A 25,158-nucleotide genomic window follows, 5' to 3' on the forward strand; every position below is an offset into this window, starting at 1 on the left:
CCCTGCACCCATGTCTGCAGAAAAAGGGAAACTGGTGAGCGCTCACAGAAGGGAAGATAATATGTGTACATATATAAAATATAAAATCTGACATATTTTATATATATTAACTTGTGTTAAGCTTCAGTATTTGTACTACACAGCATTAATGTGGCGTGTCTCCTTATCTTTTTCAAATCCCATTATATAAACCAGGAGTCTAAGCAAAAATGAACAAACCTAAGGGGAGAGACAAAAAATAGAAACGAAGCAATAGACAAAAGGCCTCCGCCACGGCCGTCCAGCTGTACAGCGCAGTGAAAACATAACTTACATATTAGCTCTTTTTTTGTTTGTTTGATTTTTTTACACACGTACAGTCGTGATCAAGGCACAGGGATCTTCTACAAGTCATTTTTTTCGTCGTCGCCATCTTCTTCTTCAATAGAGTTGTACAAAATAATTCATTTTACAGTCTGTACAAGAATAATATTCCAGCAGTAACATAAAGACGTGAAGCCAGAGGCGGGTGGTGGTAAGGTAGGGGGGAATGTGTTGATGAAGGCAGGTGTGGATGGGGCTGTCTTTTTTGTGTGTGTGTGTGTGTGTGTGTGTGTGTATATATAGAATATTTCTATTTATATATACATATTTATATACACTCATATATAAATATCTATATATACTGTATATATTTAGCTTAGCTTGTTCCCCCCCCCCTCTGGTTGGCTTACATCATTCCTACATGAAAATTGTGGCGTCCCATCTGTCCACCCCTGTGCAAAAACCCCCAAAACACCCCTCTCAGAAAAATCATGTTTCGCTCATCTTCTCCCCCTCCTGATTGGTGGTCAGCACACGGTGAATAAACAAACTCAGAACTGACTTTTGGATTGGGTCTTCAGGAGATGTTAAAACTGTAGTGTGTGAGAGTGTGTGTTCCAAAGTCGTCTTCCTTCATTCAGGTTCTGTTGAATTATGGATGCCGACTGGGTTAATGGTCCTGGGAGGCAAGACGGAAGGAAGGGGAGCAGAAAGGCAGCGTGGGGAATGGTGGGAGGGTGGTATTGTGCGAGACGCCCCATCACAAGAGCTCGTACTGCCGTAGGTGCATCCTCTGAATGATGTCGCGACAGTCGCTGAAGACGCGCCGGATATTTTCTGTGTCCACGGCACAGGTGAAGTGGGGGTAACAGTAATGGCGACCGTCCCCGCTGGCTGTGCTGATCCTCTGTGGGCAGGGAAATTAAGTTAAAGAAACAGTCGGTGACAGGTGTCCAAATTTTGTACGCTTTTAATGAGATTTCTTAAACAGTGGAAAGCCAGGTCAGGAATTTAATTCATTCCGAAACGTTAGAATCAATGCAATGTTTTCCATTGAAATGAATGGAAACAGAATGACTCCATCCAGCCCCATAATGTATGACTTTTTTTAAATCAGTGTGAATTATCGACATACGTGAAAATATACTTTATTATAAAGCAAGAACAATGTTTGCTAGCAAATCACTGAGCAACGTCTTTCCATGGCGTGCACCGCGGGGTAGGACCCAGGACAACGGGCACAAGCTTGGCCTTATTTGGCACGAGATGCTAAGTGATTGAACATGAAGTAGCCTGATGTCAGTGTTGTAACGTAAAGCTCTGGCTTTGCTTATCATAAGGAGGAGACCAGCAGCAGCTAAAAAAATGGAATGGCTCCATCCGATTGTAATGGCACAGCAGGATCTGGGGGAATTTAGACATATCTTTGAGCTACAACGCCATGAAGACTGCTTCGAGGTGTACTTCAGGCTTAGCAGGGAGCAATTTGGCAGCCTATGTTCTATGCTATGTTTTATTTTAATCTTACATTTGGATCATTAACAATGCTAAATTCACACATTTCTGCAACTTTCAACCAATGTGTTACATCCCAAATAGTGGGGATCTCTTTCCATCGCTGTGCCTTTCTTACCAAGTTACGGCAATATTTGTTCCATAAAATTTTATTTGTTTATTTCCAAAAGTCTATTGTTTTCATTTCGTAGCATTTCTCTTGGCTGGACTGCTACCAGTACATGTAGGTGGATGTTTGATTTTCTTTGTCCAATCAGATTTCATCCTAAATGTGCTTTCCAGGGCCTTCAGAATCAGTGACACTGGCCAATATAACTGATAATGAGTATCTTTGTTGAGTATGAAGTATTTAAAATTATGCTTTTGTCATGTAATTAGCTAAATATTGATTGTGAACTGCTCCAGGTGATGGAAGTGACACAGTTGGTGTTATATTGCGTTTTTGTATATCATTGATGGTTTCTCTGTAATTCTTGATCATAGGGTATTTTGACAAAAGCATACCAGAGACATGTTAAGACACCCGATAATTGTTATAAATTGTGAAAAAATGCAGAAGTCTCCTATCAGAAGATGGCAGCGTCAATTTAAAGCGCACTAAACATTTACAGATACAAATGTCAATGGCCAGAATATCGCCTTCATTTTAATTTGCATTATCGTATACAAACATGTCAGTAATGCTGGTACAAGCTGCTAAGTTTAGTGAAGGTTAAATCTACTGTTATCTTAATTCTGTTTTACACGTCAAGCTGGAAGATAATGATGGTTTAAGAGCAACTGCTTGCTGGTGCGCTAAACTGCAATTTACATATGATCCGATAAATTGATCAATCGCAAAAATAATCTGTGACTAGTCGACTATTAAAATAATCGTTTATGGCAGCCCTATACCAAATCCCTAGGTGTAAATTGGAATTTGAAAACTTTGTCTTACATAGTTGTATAATGTTCCATGTTCAATTTTTGACAAAAAATAAATACTTAAATCAAAAGGTTAAGAATAACTAAGAACATTTAAGATTGAAAAAAATAGCGATTTGTTTTATATTGTGATATATATCGATCGACTGTGTAAGAAAATATATGATAGGATTCTTACCCCATATCGCCCAGCCCTATTTGTGGATAGATGGAATGCCAGTAGCTAAATAAATATTTTCATCTTGTAATTGATTTATTCTTTGAATCATTCATATTTGTTTAAACAATTGCAATGCCTTGCTTTTAGTGAGGTTAGTCCATAGTCATAGCAATAAATGCAATTTTACTAATAATTGGCATGATAATTTATTTCGATGTTTCGGTTTTCGGCCTTGGTTTCCTCATTATCGGTTTTGCCCAAGAATTTTCATTTTGGTGCATCCCCAATTGAAATGTAACAAAGTCTTACTTCTTGTGACAAAACAGCAGCAAAATCAAACATATTAAGTGCTGGCAGGTGGACGACGAAGGTGAGTGAGGAGATTTCCAACAGGTAAAACCCCAAGTGTGAACATACCAGAAACTCGTCCCGTATGAAGTACTTTGCCCTCGTGACACGCGGATCTTCGCCCGGCTCTGGTATTGCTGTTGATGACAAGGTCACAATGACTTGTGTTGGCTAAACACTGCTGAAACCAGTCTTACCTAACAGGCTTATGAATTAGTTTACTTTATCAAATGGAAAAAAACATTCTAAATAAAAAAATTGTTACTATGCAACATAGTGCAGGATGCTCAAGCCCCTTGACTTGGAAGACAGATTCATGTTTGCCGGATTTCAACAAATAGTGGGGGGGGGGGTTGTTTATCTACTCAACTGCAGATGGCGTGTGCCTTATATTGTCAGAACACATTTTAGGAATAATATTAAATAGTGATACAGGTATATCACAATTTATGTCAAGTAAAACTGGATTTTAAAAACAAAATAAAAGGACTCCACCGGAACCCAAACATGTACACACACAACATTGTGGAGCGATCGAAGTCTACCAGAATACATTGTCGTTCAAATAATATTTCATCTTCAATAAAGCGCAGAATGGAAATACCAGTAATCCATTCCAGCCCCACAAGAAACTCCAACAACAACAACAACAAATTTTATGTGTTTTTTAGTAAGAAAAATAGCACTCTGCAGTATTGTACTTTATAAACACAGACACTAATAACATAATTTTTTAAAACTGTAAAGAATTAATCATTTTGTGCATTACGATTTCAGGCTATAGTTTATTGGGCCTCCTTCTGGGGTGGGCAGTATAATACAGACGTACATGATACACAAAGAAAAGGTTTAAAACTAAATCACTCAGAAAGCTGCAGTAATATTAGTCGTTTTTCACGGAGGATAAAGCATTTATGCCTGTGAGTATTGTTATATTGTCTGTCTAAATGCGTCAATGCACTATTTGTGTTTAAATATGTATTGCTTAGAGGGTTATAACTACCGATGCTAAATACAGATGCTAGTTTCGAAAGCCCGTTTATGGCGTTTTGAATTATGTGTTAGCATAAAGCTAGCAGATCTTCATAAGTCGTGGTTTGATTAAGAATGTTAAAATGTTACTTCAATATTACCTGTACAGTTAAAGATTTTGAGATGGCGGCAGTTTACAATTCTGGAAAAGGTTAATTCACCTTATTTTTTAAATAAGAAATATTTAGGAGTCAACCAAAGCCCCGTGGGGATAATTAAATGTTTCCATATCTGTATGTCTGACTTTCGAGGCTTCACGAAAATTAGACTTAGCCTTAAAGCAGAAAAGGGGTTTCACTAAAATTAGACTTAAAGCAGAAAACCCCAATTGTTCCTTATTGCTGCTTTTGTGTATCCGACACTCTTTTTTATGAACGTTGTTCTAACGCTGCCTCTTACCGTCGTCGGGCGTCGTGTAGCGTGCAAACTCAGAAAAATACTCCTCAATTTTTGACTTCCCTGCCAAGACCTTCTCGGCGAGGAGGTCCTGTTTGTTCAGGAAGAGGATGACGGAGATGGTCCGTAGCCACCTGCCAAGAGGGGGAAACGACAAACAACGTGAATTTTCTCTGTCACTGATGTAAGACCATTCACAGAGTACAGATGGGTCAACTTGTAGTGTGTGCAGTGTATACAGCAATGGATCCAGACCTATTATTCCATATGTTCTTGAAAAGATTGAGGGCCTCCTGCAGTCTGTTGGTCTGATTGTCCTCTCTGATCACCATGTTGTAGCTGCTACTCGCCACCACAAAAATGATAGCTGTCACATCTACAACCACAAAAATAAAATGAATAAATCACAAACAGCTGTGGAATCACAGCGAAGGAAAGCGACAATCTTACCATTAAAACACTGGATCCATTTTCGACGCTCATCCCTCTGACCACCCACGTCAAACATACTGGGGGAAACAGTTGAATATACTCTTAAAAAATGTGATATGATTGTGCTACTTCCTTTAAACCATTGGATAATTTGTTTCATTTGTAACAAAGTTCGTCATACTGTAGTTTTGCCATTTGTTGCTGAACATTACTCACTGAAAATTGACTTTGTCTATTTGAAATCTTGTCTCAAAGATGCCAGATGTCAACACTCTGCATCTCAGCAGGTCCTGAAACACAGCAACACGTTAAAATGGTTAAAAAATGATCTGACAATAATTTTCAATATCACTTATAGTAATTGTTTAAATGCTCCAGATGAAAAACGCTGTAATTAGCAGGATGACCACTTTGAGGAAATGGGGTATTTAAGAGTGAACAAATATCCAATTGATAATTTAAATGTCAACTGTTGCCTTTTTCTTCAACATTCTTACAGAATTAAACAAACAAATCATCGTTACTTGTCTATTTTAACAATAGCAAACGTCGGTGGCGATCTCACCTGGTCGGTTGGCGTGTAATCGTGTTGGCGAACCACATCCACTCGGTCTAGGAAGCTGTAGGAAACAGAAGCAAAGAGAAGTGATTTGAAATGATAGCACTGAAAATCTGCCGTGCATGGTGAGAACAGCAAGAGGACGCTGTCCAGATGGCCACCAGAGGGCGTGTGCTGTAATTCACAGTGAGATCAGAGGCAGCCAGCCGCTCTGAGTCACCAGCACCATTTCGTTCTGTCAGACCAAAGTGAAGAGTCAATGGAGCCGCTGTAGTAAGAGTGAGTGAGTGTGTGTGTGCTGTGTGCGTGGGGTAGGTATGCATGCATGCCTACAATGAGCTTAGAATGGCGCCTACCCAGGAAAGCGCCACTGAATCTGTGTTAATTGCTAAGACATGGCGGCGGCTGTTCAAAGACAATGGCAATTGCATTAATCAGATACTGCTGACAAATTAATGAGCTAAGGAAAAACTACTGCTCTAAAAGAACTTGTTAGTCAACAATTGTAAATCCTTAAAGTGTACACTACACAAAAAGATAAATCGGGACAATTTGAGGATTCCCACTTTCCTTTCAAAATACCGTATTTTCACGACCATAGGGCGCACCGCATTAAAAGCTACAGCCTCAGTTACGGGTCTATTTCTGTATTTAACACATACATAAGGCGCGCCGTATTATTGGGCGCAGGCATGGTAAAACATACGCTAGCTTAAAACATACGGTAATATGCATGCATGCTAAAACAATGTATTTAAAAAGGCAGCTGGAGCAAAACTGAGTTCACTTCTACTTTTTTGAAGTATTTAACAATGTACTCACATTAGTTTTTGATCAATCCTCATCCACAAATCTATCAAAGTCCTCATGTTCTGTATCTGAAATGAACAGCTGGGCAAGTTCTCCAACAAACAAGGCGGGTTCTCTCTCGTCATTGTCAGAGTCAGTCTCGTTGGTGGGGGGCTGTTCAGCAATGATGCCGGCTTTCGCAAAAGCTCGGACAACAGTCAAAGCAGATACCTTAGCCCAAGCATCCACAATCCATTCACATATGGTGGCGTAACACGCCTGGAGTTGCTTCCCTGTCTTAGAAAAGCTGTGTTCGCTATCTGTCATCCATCGCTCCCAACGCCGCTCGCAACTTCACTTTGAAACCGATATCCAGCGATTGGAGTTCCTTTGTCAAGGATCCCGGAATGATGGCAAGCTCTGAGTTCATTTGCTGCACTTGGTTTTTCACAGCGCCTGTGAGATGGGCGCGCATGGAGTCACAGATCAACAGGGACGGTGACGGGTGGAAAAAAAACATCCGGTCTCTTTACATACACCTCACTCAGCCACTCTCTCATTTTCTCTTCGTCCATCCAGCCCTTTTGATTGGCCTTAACGATGACTTCGGCTGGAAACTTTTCTTTAGGCAGCGTCTTCCTCTTAAAAATCAACATAGGTGGCAGTTTCTGTCCATTACCATGGCAACCAAGCACAACAGTAAAAGCCGACTTCTCGTGCCCCGTTGTGCGTATCCCTACCTTGGTGGTCCCCTTCTTCTCTACAGTGTGGTTCACCGGGATGTCGAAAGTGAGCAGCACCTCGTCCAAGTTGGTGATGTGGTTGGGCTGGATGTGTTTCAATCTTTTTACTGCAGCAGGAGCGGAAGATGGTCAGCTTTTCCTTGTAATCCGCCGGAAGTTGCTGCGCCACGGTAGTCCTTGCCCGAATGGATAGATGGCGCCGTTTCATAAAACCAAAGCACCAAGACTGACCTCCTTGAAAATGTTCCATTTTAATTTCTTATGCAAGCGTTATTTCCCCCAGTTGAATGGTGACTGTAGAGACGCTTCTCCCGGCTGTTCTTTGATCATTAATCCATTGCTCGGAGTTGGTCTTCCAACTCGGGCCACCTCGCCTTGTTTCCGTGGACACTCAGCTTCGTCTTCTTGACTTGACGAAGCTCGTTTTCCTGCTTCCTCCACTTGTGAACCATGGATCCGTTGATCTTGATTTCTCTCGCGGCTGCTCGATTCCCATGTTTCTCCGCGTAACTGATAGCTTGTAGTTTAAACTGTGCTTCGTAAGCGTGTCTCTTCGTAGGTGGCATTTTCGGGGGTCCTTAGCCAAACCGATGTTGTTTTGCAAAATGCACATACTGGCGCTATATACCTACTCGGGGCGTGCCTTTAGCATCCTTCTTCACGTGCACCCTTCCCCCTTTACGTCCGTATGCTGTCCTCAGCCACGTACACGTTTCCTCTGTATAAGCAGCGTGTCGACAGGAAATGCTCCCAGTCAGTCAAGCGGAGCGCTCATCACACAACAACATTTATAGATTTTGGAACTTGGTGGACACATAAGGCGCACCGCATTATAAGGCGCCCCGCCCATTTTGGAGAAAATTTAAGACTTTTAAGTGCGCCTTATGGTCGTGAAAATACAGTAAGCAAATGCCCAATTGTCAGAGGTCCAGAAGATTATCTCGAATGATTACCCTGCGCTTTGGAGTGTTATAAGAGTGATTTTTCCTCCTCGATCTCCTTGGAAACTAGCCAGGCCAACAATCAAATATTTAAAATGGAATACACAGAACACACATACCGATAATAGGGACAAATTTTAAGTATGTTCCCCTTTTTCTGAGAAAAGCCAGCGTAGGCCTGATCATCGGCTGTTTCTACAAGATTACTCTGAGCGATTATCCTGTTGTGTGGGGTGTGTCAAAGGGGATTTTTCCTCCTCACTCTGCTCGGAAGACTGTCAGTGGGCGACAATCGTAAATCTGTTCAATTCTGCATCACAGCGTGAGGCAGGACGAGCATGGAAGCTGTTCAAGCCAGGCGGTCGTTGGTAAATTTAAACAAAGGGATCATGCTCTTCCTCTCTGAACACTGCACTCTCAGAGTAGAATTAGGGCTTCAGATTGAATTTCCGAAAGCACCCGTAGTTACCAGATAAGCTAACAGTTTACCTAGCTTTCTTCTTCTACTACCATTTACGGTAGCCTGGAAGTGCAAAAGAATATAACAAATTGTGAAACACTTTCATTTTTACATTTCAGAAAACAAATGAACAAAAGCCGAAACACTTTTACATTTCAGAAAACAAATTAACAAAAAACAAAACACTTTTACATTGCAGAAAACACATTAACAAAAGTAGAAACACTTTTACAAAAGACGAAACAAATTGGTCACAAGCTATGCTATTCATCGACAGGCACATTATATATTATGAATATAGTTATAGTTAAACAACATTTGATGCTTTATGTACTATTTATATGGCTTGAGCCGAGGCAACGCGGCGGCACGGCTCGCAAACCCGGAAATGTATTTTCACCGAAGGGGAAAGCTTCTGTGCATTTTGAGTGAATGTAAACTGGGACGTGAAGACGCCATGCACCGGAGATTATAACTTTGAATCGCGTCAAAGCCAGTGGTCGACCGATCGGCCGCTCAAGGAAACAGTTGCCAAACATAGTGCGCTATAGTTCAGTCGAGTGGTTTCCAGAATGTATGCAAGGTAGATACCTCGGTATGTTCAAATGAATGGAGCCGGCAGTTTCCTTGCAAATCTCCACACTTTCCCTTTAACAACCTTCTTCTTCCATAACTGTTTATCTTTTTATGGTTTGAGAAATGTGATCAAGTACAATATATTGTATATACAGCATCAAACGCCTATACAGGCTTGCTGTTCAGGGCGTCCATATATACAATCGCTATTTGGGATGGACATCTCGTTCCCTCTGCGGAGCTTACCCTTCCCGCGATGCAGGAGCCAATCATGTTGAAGCGGGGCAGTTCTTGCCGAGAAAGGGCGTGGTATTTCTAAGAATGTCTGTGAAATGGGACGTTTCCTTGTTAATTTGTTTTCTGAATTGTCAAAGTGTTTTGGCTTTTGTTAATTTGTTTTCTGAAATGTAAAAGTGTTTTGGCTGTTGTTAATTTATTTCCTGAAATGCAAAACTGTTTTGGCTTTTGTTAATTTGTTTTCTACAATGTAAAACTGTTTCACAATTTGTTATATTGCTTTGCACTTCCAGGCCACCCTAACTATTACTATCTTCTGCTTCTTTCCGGCAGTCTGGATGCACTATGGCACCGTGCTGCCTCTCCCAGGTGAGTCTTGGTACTACGACTGACATTTAATTTGAGGGAGGAGACTCACCATCACCGATGGAGATATGTTAATGTACTGCACTATAAGAGCAGAAAGAACACGATTTTTTTCTGGTCTCTCACATTTTAAAAATGTGTATGTGTGTATCCCACTTTAGATATACTAAATACCGATCACAGTGATTCTGGATATGAACAATTACATAGTTAAGTTACATACAAATAAACCAAGCTAATAAGTTTGTGAATGTATCGTATGTCCCCAGGAACAAATATTGTACTGTAACTTGACAAAAAACGTTTGTCTCGATGCTACCCTGATGCTTACCTGCTGTTCTTCCAAGCTAGAAAAAGGGTCATGGCCACCATTCTCAGGGGCAGCAACCCCCGCTAAGGTAAGCAGGAATGTGACAGGCAGTGGTGAAATGTGACAAGAGGGTTGCAGGTAGCACACTAGCAGAAGGAGAGAGAGGGGGTCCTAGGCTGGGCTAGGCTAGGCTAAGCTGCTAACGCCCACATACTAGTGCAGTGGTTCTCAAATCCTTTACACCAAATACCACCTCAAAAAATACTTGGCTCTCTAAAGACTACCAAAATTATTAACATGAAACTATAGTAGGACAGTTGGCCCAAGTGTTCATCTAAAACGAGGAAGAGGTTTTATTGCTAAAAGGTAGATTTAATATTACTGTAACATTATGCACAATTTGAACATCAACATTGCACTTAAATAAATGGGAAAAAAACTACTAAACTAGATGAAATTCAACTTATTGCACATAGACAAGTAAAAATGGTAACTAAATTTTTGAAAACAGTTTTAAAGAATTTAATTAAAATGTACTGGAATTAATAGTTAAATACAACTGAACCGGACTCAATAAATGCACTGCATTGGATTAAAAAACGTTTAAGTCACTGTAACATTATGCACAGTTGGAACATTTAATTTAGTGATTCTTTTGCAAATCACCAGATGGAGCACACTGGTGGTACTTGTACCACAGTTTGAGAACCACTGCAGTAGTGAAAGCATCATGTGCAAGATGAATGCCAAACAACATTCATTTTCGATGGTACCTCATTAGGATCAACTGACTGCAGCCTATCCCAGCTGACTTTTGGCAAGAGAATTGGGGTATACCCTGGACTGGTCACCAGTCAATAGTAGGGGACATATCGCTGGCGTCGGGCCGAAACCTGCTTAGTTCAAATTTGGTCAATTTAATATTTTTTTCACAAATCGATACTATCGGTCAGACCCCACGTGGGTATGTTATTTTTACAAATTATTGACCAATATGAAGTGTTTAAAATGGCTTTTGAGGACCGGGGCTCAAATCCCGCCTCTACCTGTGTGGAGTTTGCCTGTTCTCCCTGTGGTTGCGTGAGATTTGTCCGGGTACTCCATTTTTCTCCCACATCCCAAAAACATGCTTGGTAGGTTGAAGACTCTAAATTGCCTGTAGGTCTGAATGTGAGTGCAAATGGTTGTTTGTTAGTATTTTTCCCCTCTGATTGGCTGCTGACCAATTCAGGGTGTACCCAGTCTCTCGCCCAATGATCGCTGGGATAGGCTACAGCACGCCCGCGACCCTGGTGAGGAGAAGTGGTACAGAAAATGGATGGATGAACCTACCATGCATGTTTTTGGAATGTGGGAGCTGTGACGAAGCCGCAGTACCCAGGGAGAAAACTTGCAAACATCACATAGGAAGGCCGAAGACCAGATTCTAAACCAGAACCTCAGACTGCAAAGCAGACTCGCTAACATAACACCGTGCTGCTGCCACAAAACATAAACATGATAAAAGCGGCTAGAAAGAATTCTTGTTTATCCCAGCCCACCCACTCAGGACAAACACACCTCTCTATTTTTCTGTTTTTAGCACTTCCTACTATTAATACCAATATTAAAATCATGGCTGCTGCAGTAACAGAGTGTAAAATAACCGCTGTATTTACATGACAGGATAAAGTACCTTTTATTTTTAGCCTACAGTGTTGCACTTTGGCTTTTATCTTCTTGGATGGCTTACAGGCTAAATAGAAACTTTTGATCTTCACAGAACACAAAGACAACTAAAACAATGTAGGTGTCTTATCGACAGCGCTCAAAAATTGTATTAGACCACCTGCCAAAAAGAGATTATCCAGCATCACAGAGGGCTTTAATGTGGACTATTCAATTTCAGCAAGCTCTCACTGTTTTACCATATTGAACAACAATGTGGAATTTAAAACAGAATTATCCTTTTTTTCTGTTCAGGATTGCAATTAAAAAACTAATTTAACATCTTAATTAAGAAATAATAATGTGCTAATGGATTAAATGCTCTGTTGCAAACCCCTGGTTCAAGTAACAAATGCACGCTTCCTCAGCAGTGGGAGATGTTTACGTGCCAGACATTATTAGCATTAGCTGCTAAAGCTCCCACAATGCTTCCTCTCATTTACAAGCAGCAGAATCCCATCTCCTCAGTGGAATTATGAGACAACGAAGAAATGACACTGTTATTAGCAATTCTGTCAATTTGGCTAATTGTAAATAAGCAACAAATTACTAATTACTAATAAAAACTAATGTAAACTCAAACATGCAGACATTAATACAGTGTTCCCTTGCCAGTTCGCGCTTCACGTTTTGCGGCTTCAGTGCTTCGCAGGTTTTTCCAAAATAGTCATCAAAAAAAAAAAATCATCAAAAAATAATGAAAAAATACAGCCATATCAGCAGCCATATTGCGGAAAGACACGTTGTTTCATGTTGATGCACGAGAGAGAAGGTTTCCCTGCATGCCAAACAAAGAGATGAGTTGACTCAGAAGCTTTGTACATGCCTGTACTGTACTGTACATGCGACGGGCACTCATACAAGGCGCGTGATTGGTTCCCCTGGTGCGACATCGACCAATGAGAGCACGAGTGGATTTATCCCGTGAGCTGATTGGCTGTGCATCATCGCAGCCTCACCCAGCATCTTCCCTTGCTGTGTCTCGCCAATCTCGTCCAAATCCTACTTTGCGCTTTTTCACCTTTCGCGGGGTGTCTGGTCCCCATTAACCGTGAAAAACGAGGGATCACCGTAAACATAAAACAGCAAAAATAAAAATGCCAAAACAACTTTCAGTGAAACTGTTGTAATAGAAATAAAAATGTAAATATACATTAAAATATATTAACACAACTAAACACTTAAAATATAAAAATCTTATTGATATTGAACTTCAGGATGCATCCTTCGCCACAGCTGCCCCTCACGCTGTTCAATTGGGAGTTACAGTATCTCAGGATCTGAAGTGGGAGACCAACATCAACTCCATCCTCTAAAAGGCCCAGCAGAGGATATACTTCCTGAGGAAGCACAGCCTGCCACGCGAGCTGTTGAGGCAGTTCTACACAGTAGTCATCGAATCAGTCCTGTGTTCATCCATCGCAGTCTGGTTTGGTGCTGCCACAAAAAAGGACAAACTCTGCCTGCAACGGACAATCAGGACTGCCGAATAAATCGTCGGTACCCCCCTTGAGGACTTACACGCTGCCAGAACTAAGACAAGAGAATGCAAAATCCTTTTGAACCCTCCACATTCTGGTCACCACCTCTTCCAGCTCGTTCCCTCAAGTAGGCGCTATCGATCAATGCTAACTAAAACCAGCAGACATTCCAACAGCTTCTTACCTCTTGCCTTTAATTTCTTAAACAGTTAACTTACAATTCCATTGTAACATGCTTCCAATTTTGTCTTGAGATTGTTGTTGCATCTCTGTCGGGACATTTCTACATTATTCATCCACTCACTGTAATAATCTCGTCACTCTGCACTGTTTGCATATTTGTTGTTGACCAACACTGGCCACTCATGTGCTCGAGAACTATATGCACCATTTGCACAATTGTCCCTGTCCCAGATTATCGCTCTATTAGTCATTTCAAACTGCTCTAAATTGCTGGAGGACTGTGCATCATTTCTAATTATATCAGCACTACCACATTAGCGGTAACCTTTCATTGCGCAGTGACTCTCCATACTGTTTTTTTATGTTTTTATGTCTCAAAAGTATTTTCTGTCAAATGGCTGTCTGTTGTAGTACTAGAGCGGCTCCAACTATCGGAGACAAATTCCTTGTGTTTTTGACATACTTGGCAAATAAAGATGATTCTGATATTTTTTATAATAATAATCAAAACAATATCTTCATGAATCATTTACACATGGAAAGGGACGCACGAACGCACACACGCTCTGTGAGAAAGAGAGACGGAGAAAGAAGAGAGAGAGAAACAGAGAGTGTGAGAGTGTGAGAGAGAGAGAGAGAGAGAGAGAGAGAGAGAGAGAGAGAGAGAGAGAGAGAGAGAGAGAGAGAGAGAGAGAAAATAGAAAGGAGTCTGTGTCTGACATTACAGGCAGCTCCAAAAATAGCTCCCCGGCACCCTGGCCTCTAGCTTGGTTGTCATGGTGACAGAACCACACGCGCTATAAATAGACAATCTGCTCCAAATCTTGTGAGACTGGAGTGGGGCCAGCGAGAGGGAGAGGCGGGACAAGAACAGGAACGGAGGTGGGTAAGAGAAGATGAGTGCAAAGAAGGGAAGCAGGAAAAGCAGCTAATGCTGAATGAATATATATGCAGGAAATAAGACGATAAGATAATAGAACAGAATAAAAGCTTTGACCGGAGCTGAACACATCTGTATATAGTACATGAACACATCCAAATGTTCAGAAGAACAAGGCCTGCTTTAAGTGTCGGAGACCTTGTCTGTCCTGTCCTTGCCAGTATGCCACATCACAGACAGGTTGGATTTACACTACCTTAAGTACCCAATTCTGGTTGAATGCATATATCAGACTTTTTTTCCCCTTTCTATTTCCATGTACATTTCAATCGACACAGATTCAATATGGCTGTGTTTACGCTGACGAAACAACCCACATCTGCAGACGCCCAAATCGCACAGAAATAACTCCAAAAGCATCAGCACTGGGCAGTGACAACACAAAAGTAAATAATAAAACATGAGAAAATGCAAATATTAAACATGACATACCATTTAGTGCACCTGGACTGACTCTTCCTCCCATTGATTTAAATGAGGGGCGCCTCCAGTCCATATTACTTCACTGGCCGCCGTCTGCAATTACTTTGGGACTTAAAGTTTGTGTAAAGTGAAAATAAATGTATAGAAAATATGACACACCACATAGTGTTAACAACCCTGGCAAACTGTAATTGATTAAAAAACATTGCCAAGTACCGTAATTTCTCGTGTATAATGCACACATGTATAATACGCACCCCCAAAGTTGACCACAAAATTCTGGAAAACTCTTCTACCTATGTATAATGTATTTTTACAATGCATGATTTTTCTTCTACCCATATGAACAAAACATTAAGTATTATCTTTATTTATTTTTTTCTGAAGTTAAGCACTTTATTTGAACATGTAATTATTTTTATTTACTCGCTCTTATTTTGAAATTCATTGCCCTACTTTCATTTAGTAAATGAGAAAACACACAGATGTGCTCATATGTTTGATTACCCGGGCAGAATTTGTAAGATGGATACAATTCTTTAAAGAAAACATGAAGGGTCAGGCAAAACACATATAGTTTTATTTTAATGGGATTCAAATTAAACTGTTAAGCATCATCATCAAACAAAACATAACCACAAAGATTAATTAATGATGGTTGTTGTTCAGCCATCAGTCGTATTTTAAAAAAACAAAAAAACAAAAAAGGAAACTTCACAAATTCTGTCAGGGTATGTAAAGTGTACATGCATGCAGTCATAGGTACCCCTGTCATATTGGAAAAAATTATAGGCTACACGTTTTTCATAGCCTCTAGGTGGTGCTGGCATATTAAAATGAAAGTGTACACCTTTCTCATAACCTCTAGGTGTTGGTGGCATATTGAAATGAACGTATACCGCTTTTTCATAACCTCTACATGGCGGCATACATTTATAAAATGGGAAAGTTTGTTCCATTTCCCCCTATACCTATGTATAACGCGCACCATTGATTTTTTTTTGGGGGGGGGAGGGGGGGGGAATGCGCATTATACACGAGAAATTACGGTATATGAAATGAGGCTTCAAAATGGTGAAAAATCAAGCCGTTAGCGCTGCTCTCCTGACGCTGTGGGCGTGTCCGCTCAAAGCGATGAAGCAACACCCCGCACATCTGTCAACTGTCAATTAAATACCACTACCTCTCACAACTCTCTTGTGCTTGCACATTCGTACAAGATTAAACTGCAAAAATATATCCCTTTGAAGAATCCGGTGGCTGGAATATATCCCACCGAGTTATTTTAAGGTTTTCCACGCTCCAACGAGAGACGCTAGCCACCAGCTAGCTCCCAAGCTAACACACTTCCGGAGGTTCGCTAATGTACAGCGCCAACTGCTCGCTTGCTGTTCTGTCAGTGTGTAGGTCAACAAAGAGACGTGGGAAAGTCATCAGTTTATCAAACATGGTGGCACACGTCCTTCCTCACACCGCATGACAGGCATTTGAACACATACTTCCTTCTCGTCATATACCCACAATGCTTTGCATTCCAACATATTACAGTAGCTTGAATAACACAAAATACATAACACTCAGGAATTTAAATAACACCGAGCTGTTCTGTAAATTGTGGCATCCAGGGAAGATACATTTTTAAGGTGTAGGCATAGCTAGCAAGCTAATTGCACACTGTAGAGGTAGAAGTCGCAATTGCGCCGGATAGACACTGATGCGAACGAAGGCGCTCAAGTTCTTATATAGTGGGGTAGGGAGACTCCTGCCAGACTCCCAAGTGTATCAAAAGACACCGTTTTATCCCCCCCCCCCCCAAAGTGAAAAAACAAAAACAAAAAAAAAAGAAAATTTGAAAACTGAAAAGGTTTAACACTACAGCTTCATAATCTAGTACTGTATTGTTTTCAGTCTTTGACCATTTTCAGCAATTATCTCGAAATGTATAGTGTATTTAGAAAGAAATCTCTGAATTCACTTTACATGGTCAATAACGATGGACGTATCTCTTCGTGCATATTTAGATGATTTGTCTGCTTTCGCTGTAGTTTAGAATTACAGAAGACTTTGTGTGTGTGTGTGTTTGTTGTTTGTGCAGACGAGGTTGTGTTTACATCACCAATCGATGTATTTTGATGACGTCAAGCTTGCATTTACGGGGTAATCGTCTTGTGTGCAGTTATTCAATACCTACCGAATTTTTGTCCATATTTGGAAGAGAAGAGGCTCGATTCCAATCTGAAGATATCCTATTCCATGCGTTTTATTCTATTTTGGTTGCCGAACTGTGACACTTGAAAGCAAACAATAGTAACTGTGTCGCTTGAAACACCATAAATGCAGCCTAATAGAGAGGGGGCATGATTCGGGGGATGAATTTAGTAGGACCATGGTAATTAGCTTTGGACAGAACAACCCAACCCAGTCCAATGGAATATAGCCCGCTATCGACAGGTGGCAAAAAAGACTGAAAAAATTGATGAATGCTCATCAAACACCTGTTTGGAACATCCCACAGGTGAACAGGCTACTTGCGAACAGGTGGTTTCTATGATTGGGTGTAAAAGGAGCTTCCCTGAATTGTTCAGTCATTCACAAGAAAATATGGGGAGAGGTTCACCGCTTTGTGAACAAGTGCGTGTGAAAATAGTCGAACAGTTTAAGGACAATGTTCCTCAACGTACAATTGCAAGGAATTTTGGGATTTCATCATCGACGGTCCTTAATATCATCAAAAGTTTCAGAGAATCTGGCGAAATCACTGCATGTAAGCAGCAAGGCCGAAAACCAACATTGAATGCCCGTGACCTTCGATCCCTCAGGCGGCACTGAATCAGATGCCCCAGCCACCTCATCTGGCTAGAAATCATCCATACCGTAAAAAAAGAAAAGAAAAAAAAAAAGAATCCATGCCATGTTTGGACACACGCAGAGGCACATGCACACGTGCAATGTAGTATCCTATAATTAATGTGACCGATCTCTTGCTAGTTATTCATGACAACTGCCACCTTGCACAATAGAAATAAAAAGCACCAACAACAGTGTAAACAAAAAAACAACATGGGGCAAAAAAACAAAAAAAAGATTTAAAATTAAAAGGGAATGGCAGGCTTGGGTACATGCACGCGTGCAATGTCTGTGTGACTGATAACCACCAACTTGCACAAAAACAAAAATAAATAGTGTTTAAAAGTAATTAAAGTAAAGTCTGGAAAGTTGTAATGATTAAGTGTTGCATGATAAAGTGACGGCACACCTAAACGGGCTTAAAAACCAGTGTGAGTGTGAAGAAATTGGGGGTGCCGTGACAGTTCCCGTGTTGATCAAGGGTGGACGTGTTCATGTAACGCCAACAACCTTCCATCAATAACACCGATACACTCGCTCTCGCTTTCTCCTGCTGAAGCCCGCCTGAGCTGAAAATAGCTCTCCCCTCGCTCGTTCTCGCTGCTTCTCCGTTTACATAAGTACACAGAAGGAGGGGTGGGGTGGTGGGTTGGGGAGGGGAGCACACTTCCAGTCTGGCCACCCAGCCCAACATTGGATCCATAACGGAGGAGGAGAAAAGGAAGATACAAGTGGGGGGGAATTTGGGCCTTTAACAGGCACTTTACTGGTTGTATTTTCCAATGAATCACAAACTATCCCTAAAAAAGGCCCAAAAACAATAGGTAAAGGAAGGGGGAAATTGTATGAAATCAGAGAGGATTCTCACATAGAAACACAGCTGTGCCTTGAGATATGAGTGACTCTACTTAGGAGTTGTAAGATAAGAGTAGTTCGGATGATTTTTTTTTTTGCTTTGACTTGCAAGCAAAATTTCTAGTTACGAGCTCTGTATGGTGGCAGTGAACTCAACTCACTTCAGAATAAGCAGCACTTGGGCAAATGGGAAATTCTTGAAAAAAGAGGCTTCAAACTGATTAATGCCACACCCAGTTGAAGTTTACTGTCAAACTAAACATCCATCCATCCATTTTCTGAGCCGCTTATCCTCACTAGGGAAAACCACACACACACATATATATATATATATATATATATATATATAATATATTTAAAAACAACCACATTCCTTAGCCTTTCAGTCCGTAAAGTTCATGCTAACGCAAAAGAGCATCTATGTTGCAGAAGAAGCATTATTTGAGAAGCACTTTACACCAGTGCTTCTCAAATATTGTCACCCTTCAATCCGCATTTTCCTTTTGCTGCAAAGTCGCGACCCACTTTTAAAGAAGTTAAGAACAATAAAGAACATCCATCCATCCATCCATTTTCTGAGCCGCTTCTCGTCACTAGGGTCGCGGGCATGCTGGAGCCGATCCCAGATGTCATCGGGCAGGAGGCGGGGTACACCCTGAACTGGTTGCCAGCCAATCGCAGGGTACATACAAACAAACAACCATTCGCACTCACAGTCAAACCTACGGGCAATTTAGAGTCTCCAATTAATGCATGTTTTTGGGATGTGGGAGGAAACCGGAGTGCCCGGAGAAAACCCACGGAGGCACGGGGAGAACATGCAAACTCCGCACAGGCGGGGCCGGGGATTGAACCCGGGTCCTCAGAACTGTGAGGGTGACGCTCTAACCAGTCGTCCACCGTGCCGCCAAATAAAGAACATATTTTGTTTAAAAATAATTTCAATTGAGTTTGATGTACGACAAAGCATATTGCTTGCCATGATGTTGGGTAGCTACGGTATCTCTTTCCAGAGTAAAGCAGTTGCCTAAGCAAGAGGCAGCGACACTGTCACTTACTTATTATTTTCCATGTGGGAATTTGGCGCGTCTCGTTACTGTAGCGGAAAAATCAAAATAAGAACGCAAGTAAGCTGTACGCGACCCACCCAAAATGGGTTGCCGACCCGCTTTTGGGTCCCGACACACCAGTTGAAAGTCATTGCTTTAAGCAACGGATTGAACACAAATGGTGCATCAACACTCATAGTGTATATTCTTTATCCTCTGTGAAGAATGACTTATATTACTGCCGTACTGATGAGCTGAGGACTTGACTTCTCAACAGTTTATCTACCTCTTTGTCTTATACTGCCCCCAGGTGGCCAAGACGGGCCATTCAAAATGTTCAACTATGTTCACTGGTCCAAAAACGAACTAGTTTATAGTTGTTGTTGTTGTTTTTTTAATATGTTGCTGATGGGCTATTACCCTCAAAATACTGCCATTTTATTTCCCCATTGTTGCCATTCATTCAGTCCACACTAGTAGCCTATGCAGCTTTCACCCTGCAATCTCAAAAACAATGCCACAACACTTCATTTTACTTTTGGATGTCAACCAGCACCACAGAACAGTGTTCATAAACCTCCTTGGTGGAGGTAATTACGTGCTGAGATTAGTATAAGGACGTAAATCCTTTCCATTGTCTAATTTTTTAAAACGATCGTTTTTTGACAAACGTGTAGACAAGGACGTGTGAAACACAGAAGAGGAACAGAAATTAGCAACCTTGCGCGTGTTCATTGTGAGCCCCCACCCTCAATGTGTTTCATGTGACCAGCGCAGCTTCTCATTGGCAGCGCGCAGCGGAAACCTTTCATTAGGAAATCGTCAAAGGAGAGTAATAGTTGACATAACTGTGACTGTAATATTGTGTAACCCGTTTGTGTAATCCATCCATCCATTTTCTGAGCCGCTTCTCCTCACTAGGGTCAGCGGGCGTGCTGGAGTCCTATCCCAGCTATCATACATTTTCAAATTATAGTGTGATAAAATTAAATTGAGGTGAGTCAATAAAGTGACTGCCATTCCAGAGAGGGGGATTCAGGATGACAAATGACACGTCACATAAACATCCATCCATTTTCTATAATGCTTGTCCTTCTGGTTGCAGGTGGTCTGAAGCCTAATCCTTGCTGATTTAGGGCAAGAGGCGAGATACACTCTGGACTGGTTCCCAGCCAAACGCAGGTTACATAAACACACTTAAAGACCCCATAGAGTGAATTCAGAGATTTGTTTCTGAATGCATTATACATGTTTTCAGATAATTGCTGAAGTCATGTGTAAAGACCGAGACCTATGTAGTACTCAATTGAGATGTAGCATTGAACTGTTTTTTCAGTTTGTTTTTCAGATTTTGGGGGTGTGAATAAAATGGCGGCGTGTGAGGCACTTTGTAGTTAGACATGAGTCGCTCCTTCCCCACTATATAAGAACTTGAGCGCTTTCGTTCACATCTACGGATATTAGGGGCAATTGCGACATGGAGCAAGTTAGCTCGCTTGGCCTCCACCCTGAAAATGCATCTTACCTTTGAATAGTCTGCTGGCATGGCTGCTTTAAAGTGCCTCATTGTGTCATGAGTACACACGTCATGATGAGAAAGACTGAAGCGCCAGGAGGGGGGATTTTTATTTTTATTTTTAAGTCCAACTTGACAGCCAGCATGTGGACTGGGGCTTCGGGCTGGCGCAGCTGCTTTATAGCGTCTCATTAACTGCAGCGAGTGCCTGCACAACACCAAAAGAAGGAAAAAGAATGGAGAAAAAAAAATTTGACAAAAAAATCACAGATTGAACCGCGAGTATGCAGGGGTTCACTGTATATCAGAAGTATATAACACTCTGAGCTGCGCCGTTTGGTTTTGTTGAAAGTTTATAATTAACGCAGAATCGGTGGTACTTTTTTTGTTTGTTACGGCATGCCATGCCTTCTCACTGCATACTAGTTAATTTTTTAACTATTTTTGTTTTACGTGTCCTTTTTAAAGTAAACTACAACTGGGAGTGACAAATAAACAGCTTGAAGCAAGAACGTTTTGCGTCTTTTGCGCTATCCACAGTATCTATTGCTATCAAACTGCACACACCCACTTTGAAGTGACTTTCACCATAGTTCAAATTGCTTCTCTCTCATCAACGACGGCAACATTTATTTAAGCTTTATTTATCCAGGTAAGGTAATTGTGAACACATTTTCATTTGCAAAATTGACCTGCCAGGAGACAGCAGGGTAAAACAAAAACATGTTTTTGTTTCAAGCCTTGTCATGCCAGTGATACTCCTGGGCTGTGCTTTGTAAATCTTGCAAGCATTGTCTCGCATTGTGTAGAAAAAAAATGTGCAAACACTTTAGACCAATTTCTCTTGCCTGTTTATATTTTAAAAAAGAAAAAAAGCTCCAGGTGTTCAGGTCCAGGTTGTGTTGGCAGCACCACATCTCCATCCGCTCCGCTTCCTGTCGATATGCAGACTCATCACCGTCTTTGATGAGGCCGATGACAGTGGTGTCATTTGCAAACTTCAGGAGTTTGACAGCCGGGTGCATTGAGGTGCAGTCGTTCGTGTAGAGAGAGAAGAGCAGCGGAGAGAAGACACAACCGTGGTGTGACCCAGTGCTGATGCTGCGTGTGGATGAGGTGGTCTCCCCCAGCCTCACCTGCTTGTGTCCTGCCCATCAGGAAGCTGTAAATGCACTAGCAGATGGCAGACGAGACGCCGAGTTGGAGAAGCTTGGAGTAAAGGAGGTCAGGGATGATGGTGTTGAACGCTGAGCTGAAGTCCACGAACAGGATCCTCGCGTAGGTCCCTGCACTGTCGAGGTGTTCTAGGATGAAGTGCAGTCCCAAGTTGACTGCATCACCTGCATGACCTGTTCACTCGGTAGGAAAACTGCAGGGGGTCCAGCAGGGGACCTGTGACGCTCTTGAGGTGGTCCAGCACGAGACGTTCAAAGGACTTCATGACCACAGATGTCAAGGTGACAGGCCTGTAGTCATTTAGACCCGAGATTGTAGGTTTCTTGGGGACTGGAATGATGGTGGAGTGTTCGAAACAGGATGGTACTTTGCACAGTTCCAGAGATCTATTGAAGATCTGTGTGAAGACTGGAGCGAGCTGGTCCTCGCAGACTTTGAGGCAGGATGGAGACACATTGTCTGGGCCTGCCGCTTTGTTAATCTTTTGTTGTTTGAAGATGCGTCTCACATCCTGTTCGTGGATGGTTAATGCAGAAGACAGAGGTGTGATTGTGGTCGGTGGTGCGGCTGCGTGGGTGTGGGGTGTGAAAGTCTCCTTTTCAAATCTGCAGTAGAAGGTATTCAAGTCGTTGGCTAGTGTGCTATTGTTCTCAGCTTGGAGTGATCGTTGCTTGTAATTGGTCAGCGATTAGAATGCATGCCAGACTGATTTAGAGTCGTTAGCGCTAAACTGTTTTTCCAACTTTGCTGCATTGTTTCTCTTTGCAATGTTAATTTCTTTAGTCAGCTGGTTTCTAACTCGATTATACAGGGCCCTGTCCCCGCTCTGATATGCGCCTTCCTTATCTTGGCGAAGTTGCTTAAATTTGGCAGTGAACTACGGCTTGTTGTTATTCAATGTGCGAAATGACTTTGTTGGTACACACATCTTCACAGAAACTAATATAGGATGTGACGGTGTCCGTATATTCATCCAGGCTGCCAGCTGAATTTTAAAGACACTCCAGTCTGTGCAGTCTAAACAAGCTTTGAAGTGCTATCTTTGCTTCATTGGTCCACTTTTCCACTGTTTTCACTGTAGGTTTCACACATTCAAGTTCTTGCCTGTATGTCGGCATTAAGTGAATTAAGCAGTGATCAGACGAGCTGAGTGCTGCACGAGGTTTGGCACGGTATGTGTTATTTAGCGTAGTATAGCAGTTGTCTAAAATGTTATTTTCCCTGGTAGGGCAGTCGATGTGCTGCTTGTATTTAGGGAGTTCGTGGTTTGTGTTTAGCTTTGTTAAAGTCCCCGAAAATAATGAGCGGTGAGTCCGGGTGTTTTTTTTCCAATTTCGTTTACTTGTTCGGCGAGGATTAGCAGTGCGGCGTTCGTGTTAGCTTGAGGCGGAATGTAGACACTGGCGAGAATGAATGATGCAAACTCACGAAGCGAGTAGAATGGTTTACAGTTCAAAAACAGCAACTCTAAATGCAGGCTGCAGTGTGTGCTGAGCTCCGTGATGTCCGTACACCATTTTTCGTTGATATAGAAGCATATTCCGCCACCTTTTGTTTTCCCCGTTGATTCCATGTCGCGGTCTGCCCGGTGAAGATGGAAGCCGGGAAGCATGACGCCGCCATCGGGTACAGCCTCACAAAGCCAATTCTCCGTAAAGCACATGGCGGCGCAACGTCCGAAGTCTTTACTGGTCTTTATCAGAAGATGAAGCTCGTCCATTTTGTTGGGTAAGGAAAGTAGATTCACGAGGTGGATCTACGGAAACACCAATCTGTATCCTGTCTTGCGGAGCTACACCTGGATGCCGGCTCGCTTCCCTCTGTGGCGCCGCCTCCGTCTCCAGTGCCGGTCCGGTGAGTAACTCAGGGAAAAAACTGAGCGGATTTGCGAAAGTTGGTCAAAGAAAGTCCGGAGTAGCCTCCTTGATGGTAAGCAAGTCTCCCCTTGTTTAAGTGAGTCGTGTAATGTCTCCAACAACAATAATAAAAATAATGTTGGACGTTCCCTTTCCGGGTTGTCTCAATTGTAATTTGTTTCGTCTTTTGTAAAAGTGTTTCTACTTTTGTTAATATGTTTTCTGAAAGGTAAAAGTGTTTCGGCTTTTGTTCATTTGTTTTCTGAAATGTAAAAGTGTTTCACAATTTGTTATATTGTTTTACACATCCAGGCCACCGTAATTTTTGCTTTACAGGACTTCAAAAAATGGTTCTCATTTCCAGAAAATCTCAGTAGGACCCCAGCATAGCGCAAAAACGACGATGTGGGTTCCCTGGTGCTTACAGGCGCCATTGTCGATGTTATTATTAGCAATTAATTTGACATGAAGACACACCAGAGAAATCTCACGTCACGAATCGCAATTTGTCACCAATTGGATGCCTGACGTACGAAAAACAAGAGGACACCTGAGAAATCAAGTTTTCAGGATGCATCATCAAATAAAGTTCTCAGGATGCATCATCTGCACCACATTGTGACACATTCATGAACCTGACCTGATTACAAGTAGCCACATTCAAATTAACACCAGCTGGGGAGATGATTCTCAGTCAAGATGCAAACATGCATGCTGCTGCTTTAAATAACTTCCCTCAAAACATCGTCTGAAAATAGCCCCCAACAAAAAGCACCATCAACCCGGTTCACCGTGCCCGGCTGATAAGTCTACTGGAATGCAAATAACCATTAAAGATGCCGTCTCCAGATAACACAAGATAATCTTCAATACGCAGGCAACACGCTTACAATGGTGGTGTAAGACTCCACACTTTAATTCCTCTGAGAGACTGTTTACATGCCTCGGGAGATGCTGCTGTTTTGGTTAGCAACAGAGTTCAAATGGGCTCATCAGTTAAAGATCAAACATACAGGGTGTCTACCAAGTCTCTT

At 41.8% G+C, this 25,158-nt stretch overlaps 1 protein-coding gene across 1 annotated transcript in view; it reads right to left on the reverse strand.

The window, feature by feature from the left end:
- Positions 1 to 945: 945 nt before the first annotated feature.
- Positions 946 to 25,158, reverse strand: part of LOC133408810 (guanine nucleotide-binding protein G(s) subunit alpha-like) — a 37,539-nt gene continuing 13,326 nt past the window's right edge. The window contains exons 6-12 of the mRNA XM_061688059.1: positions 5,676 to 5,730; positions 5,327 to 5,400; positions 5,129 to 5,187; positions 4,934 to 5,054; positions 4,682 to 4,812; positions 3,320 to 3,387; positions 946 to 1,210 (exon numbers count right to left, since the gene is read on the reverse strand). Of these exons, the coding sequence (XP_061544043.1) occupies positions 1,064 to 1,210; positions 3,320 to 3,387; positions 4,682 to 4,812; positions 4,934 to 5,054; positions 5,129 to 5,187; positions 5,327 to 5,400; positions 5,676 to 5,730 (655 nt within the window). The 3' untranslated portion in view covers positions 946 to 1,063. The remainder of the gene's footprint in view (positions 1,211 to 3,319; positions 3,388 to 4,681; positions 4,813 to 4,933; positions 5,055 to 5,128; positions 5,188 to 5,326; positions 5,401 to 5,675; positions 5,731 to 25,158) is intronic.

The sequence above is a fragment of the Phycodurus eques genome, chromosome 10, assembly GCF_024500275.1.
Source record: "Phycodurus eques isolate BA_2022a chromosome 10, UOR_Pequ_1.1, whole genome shotgun sequence".
Taxonomy (NCBI): domain Eukaryota; kingdom Metazoa; phylum Chordata; class Actinopteri; order Syngnathiformes; family Syngnathidae; genus Phycodurus; species Phycodurus eques.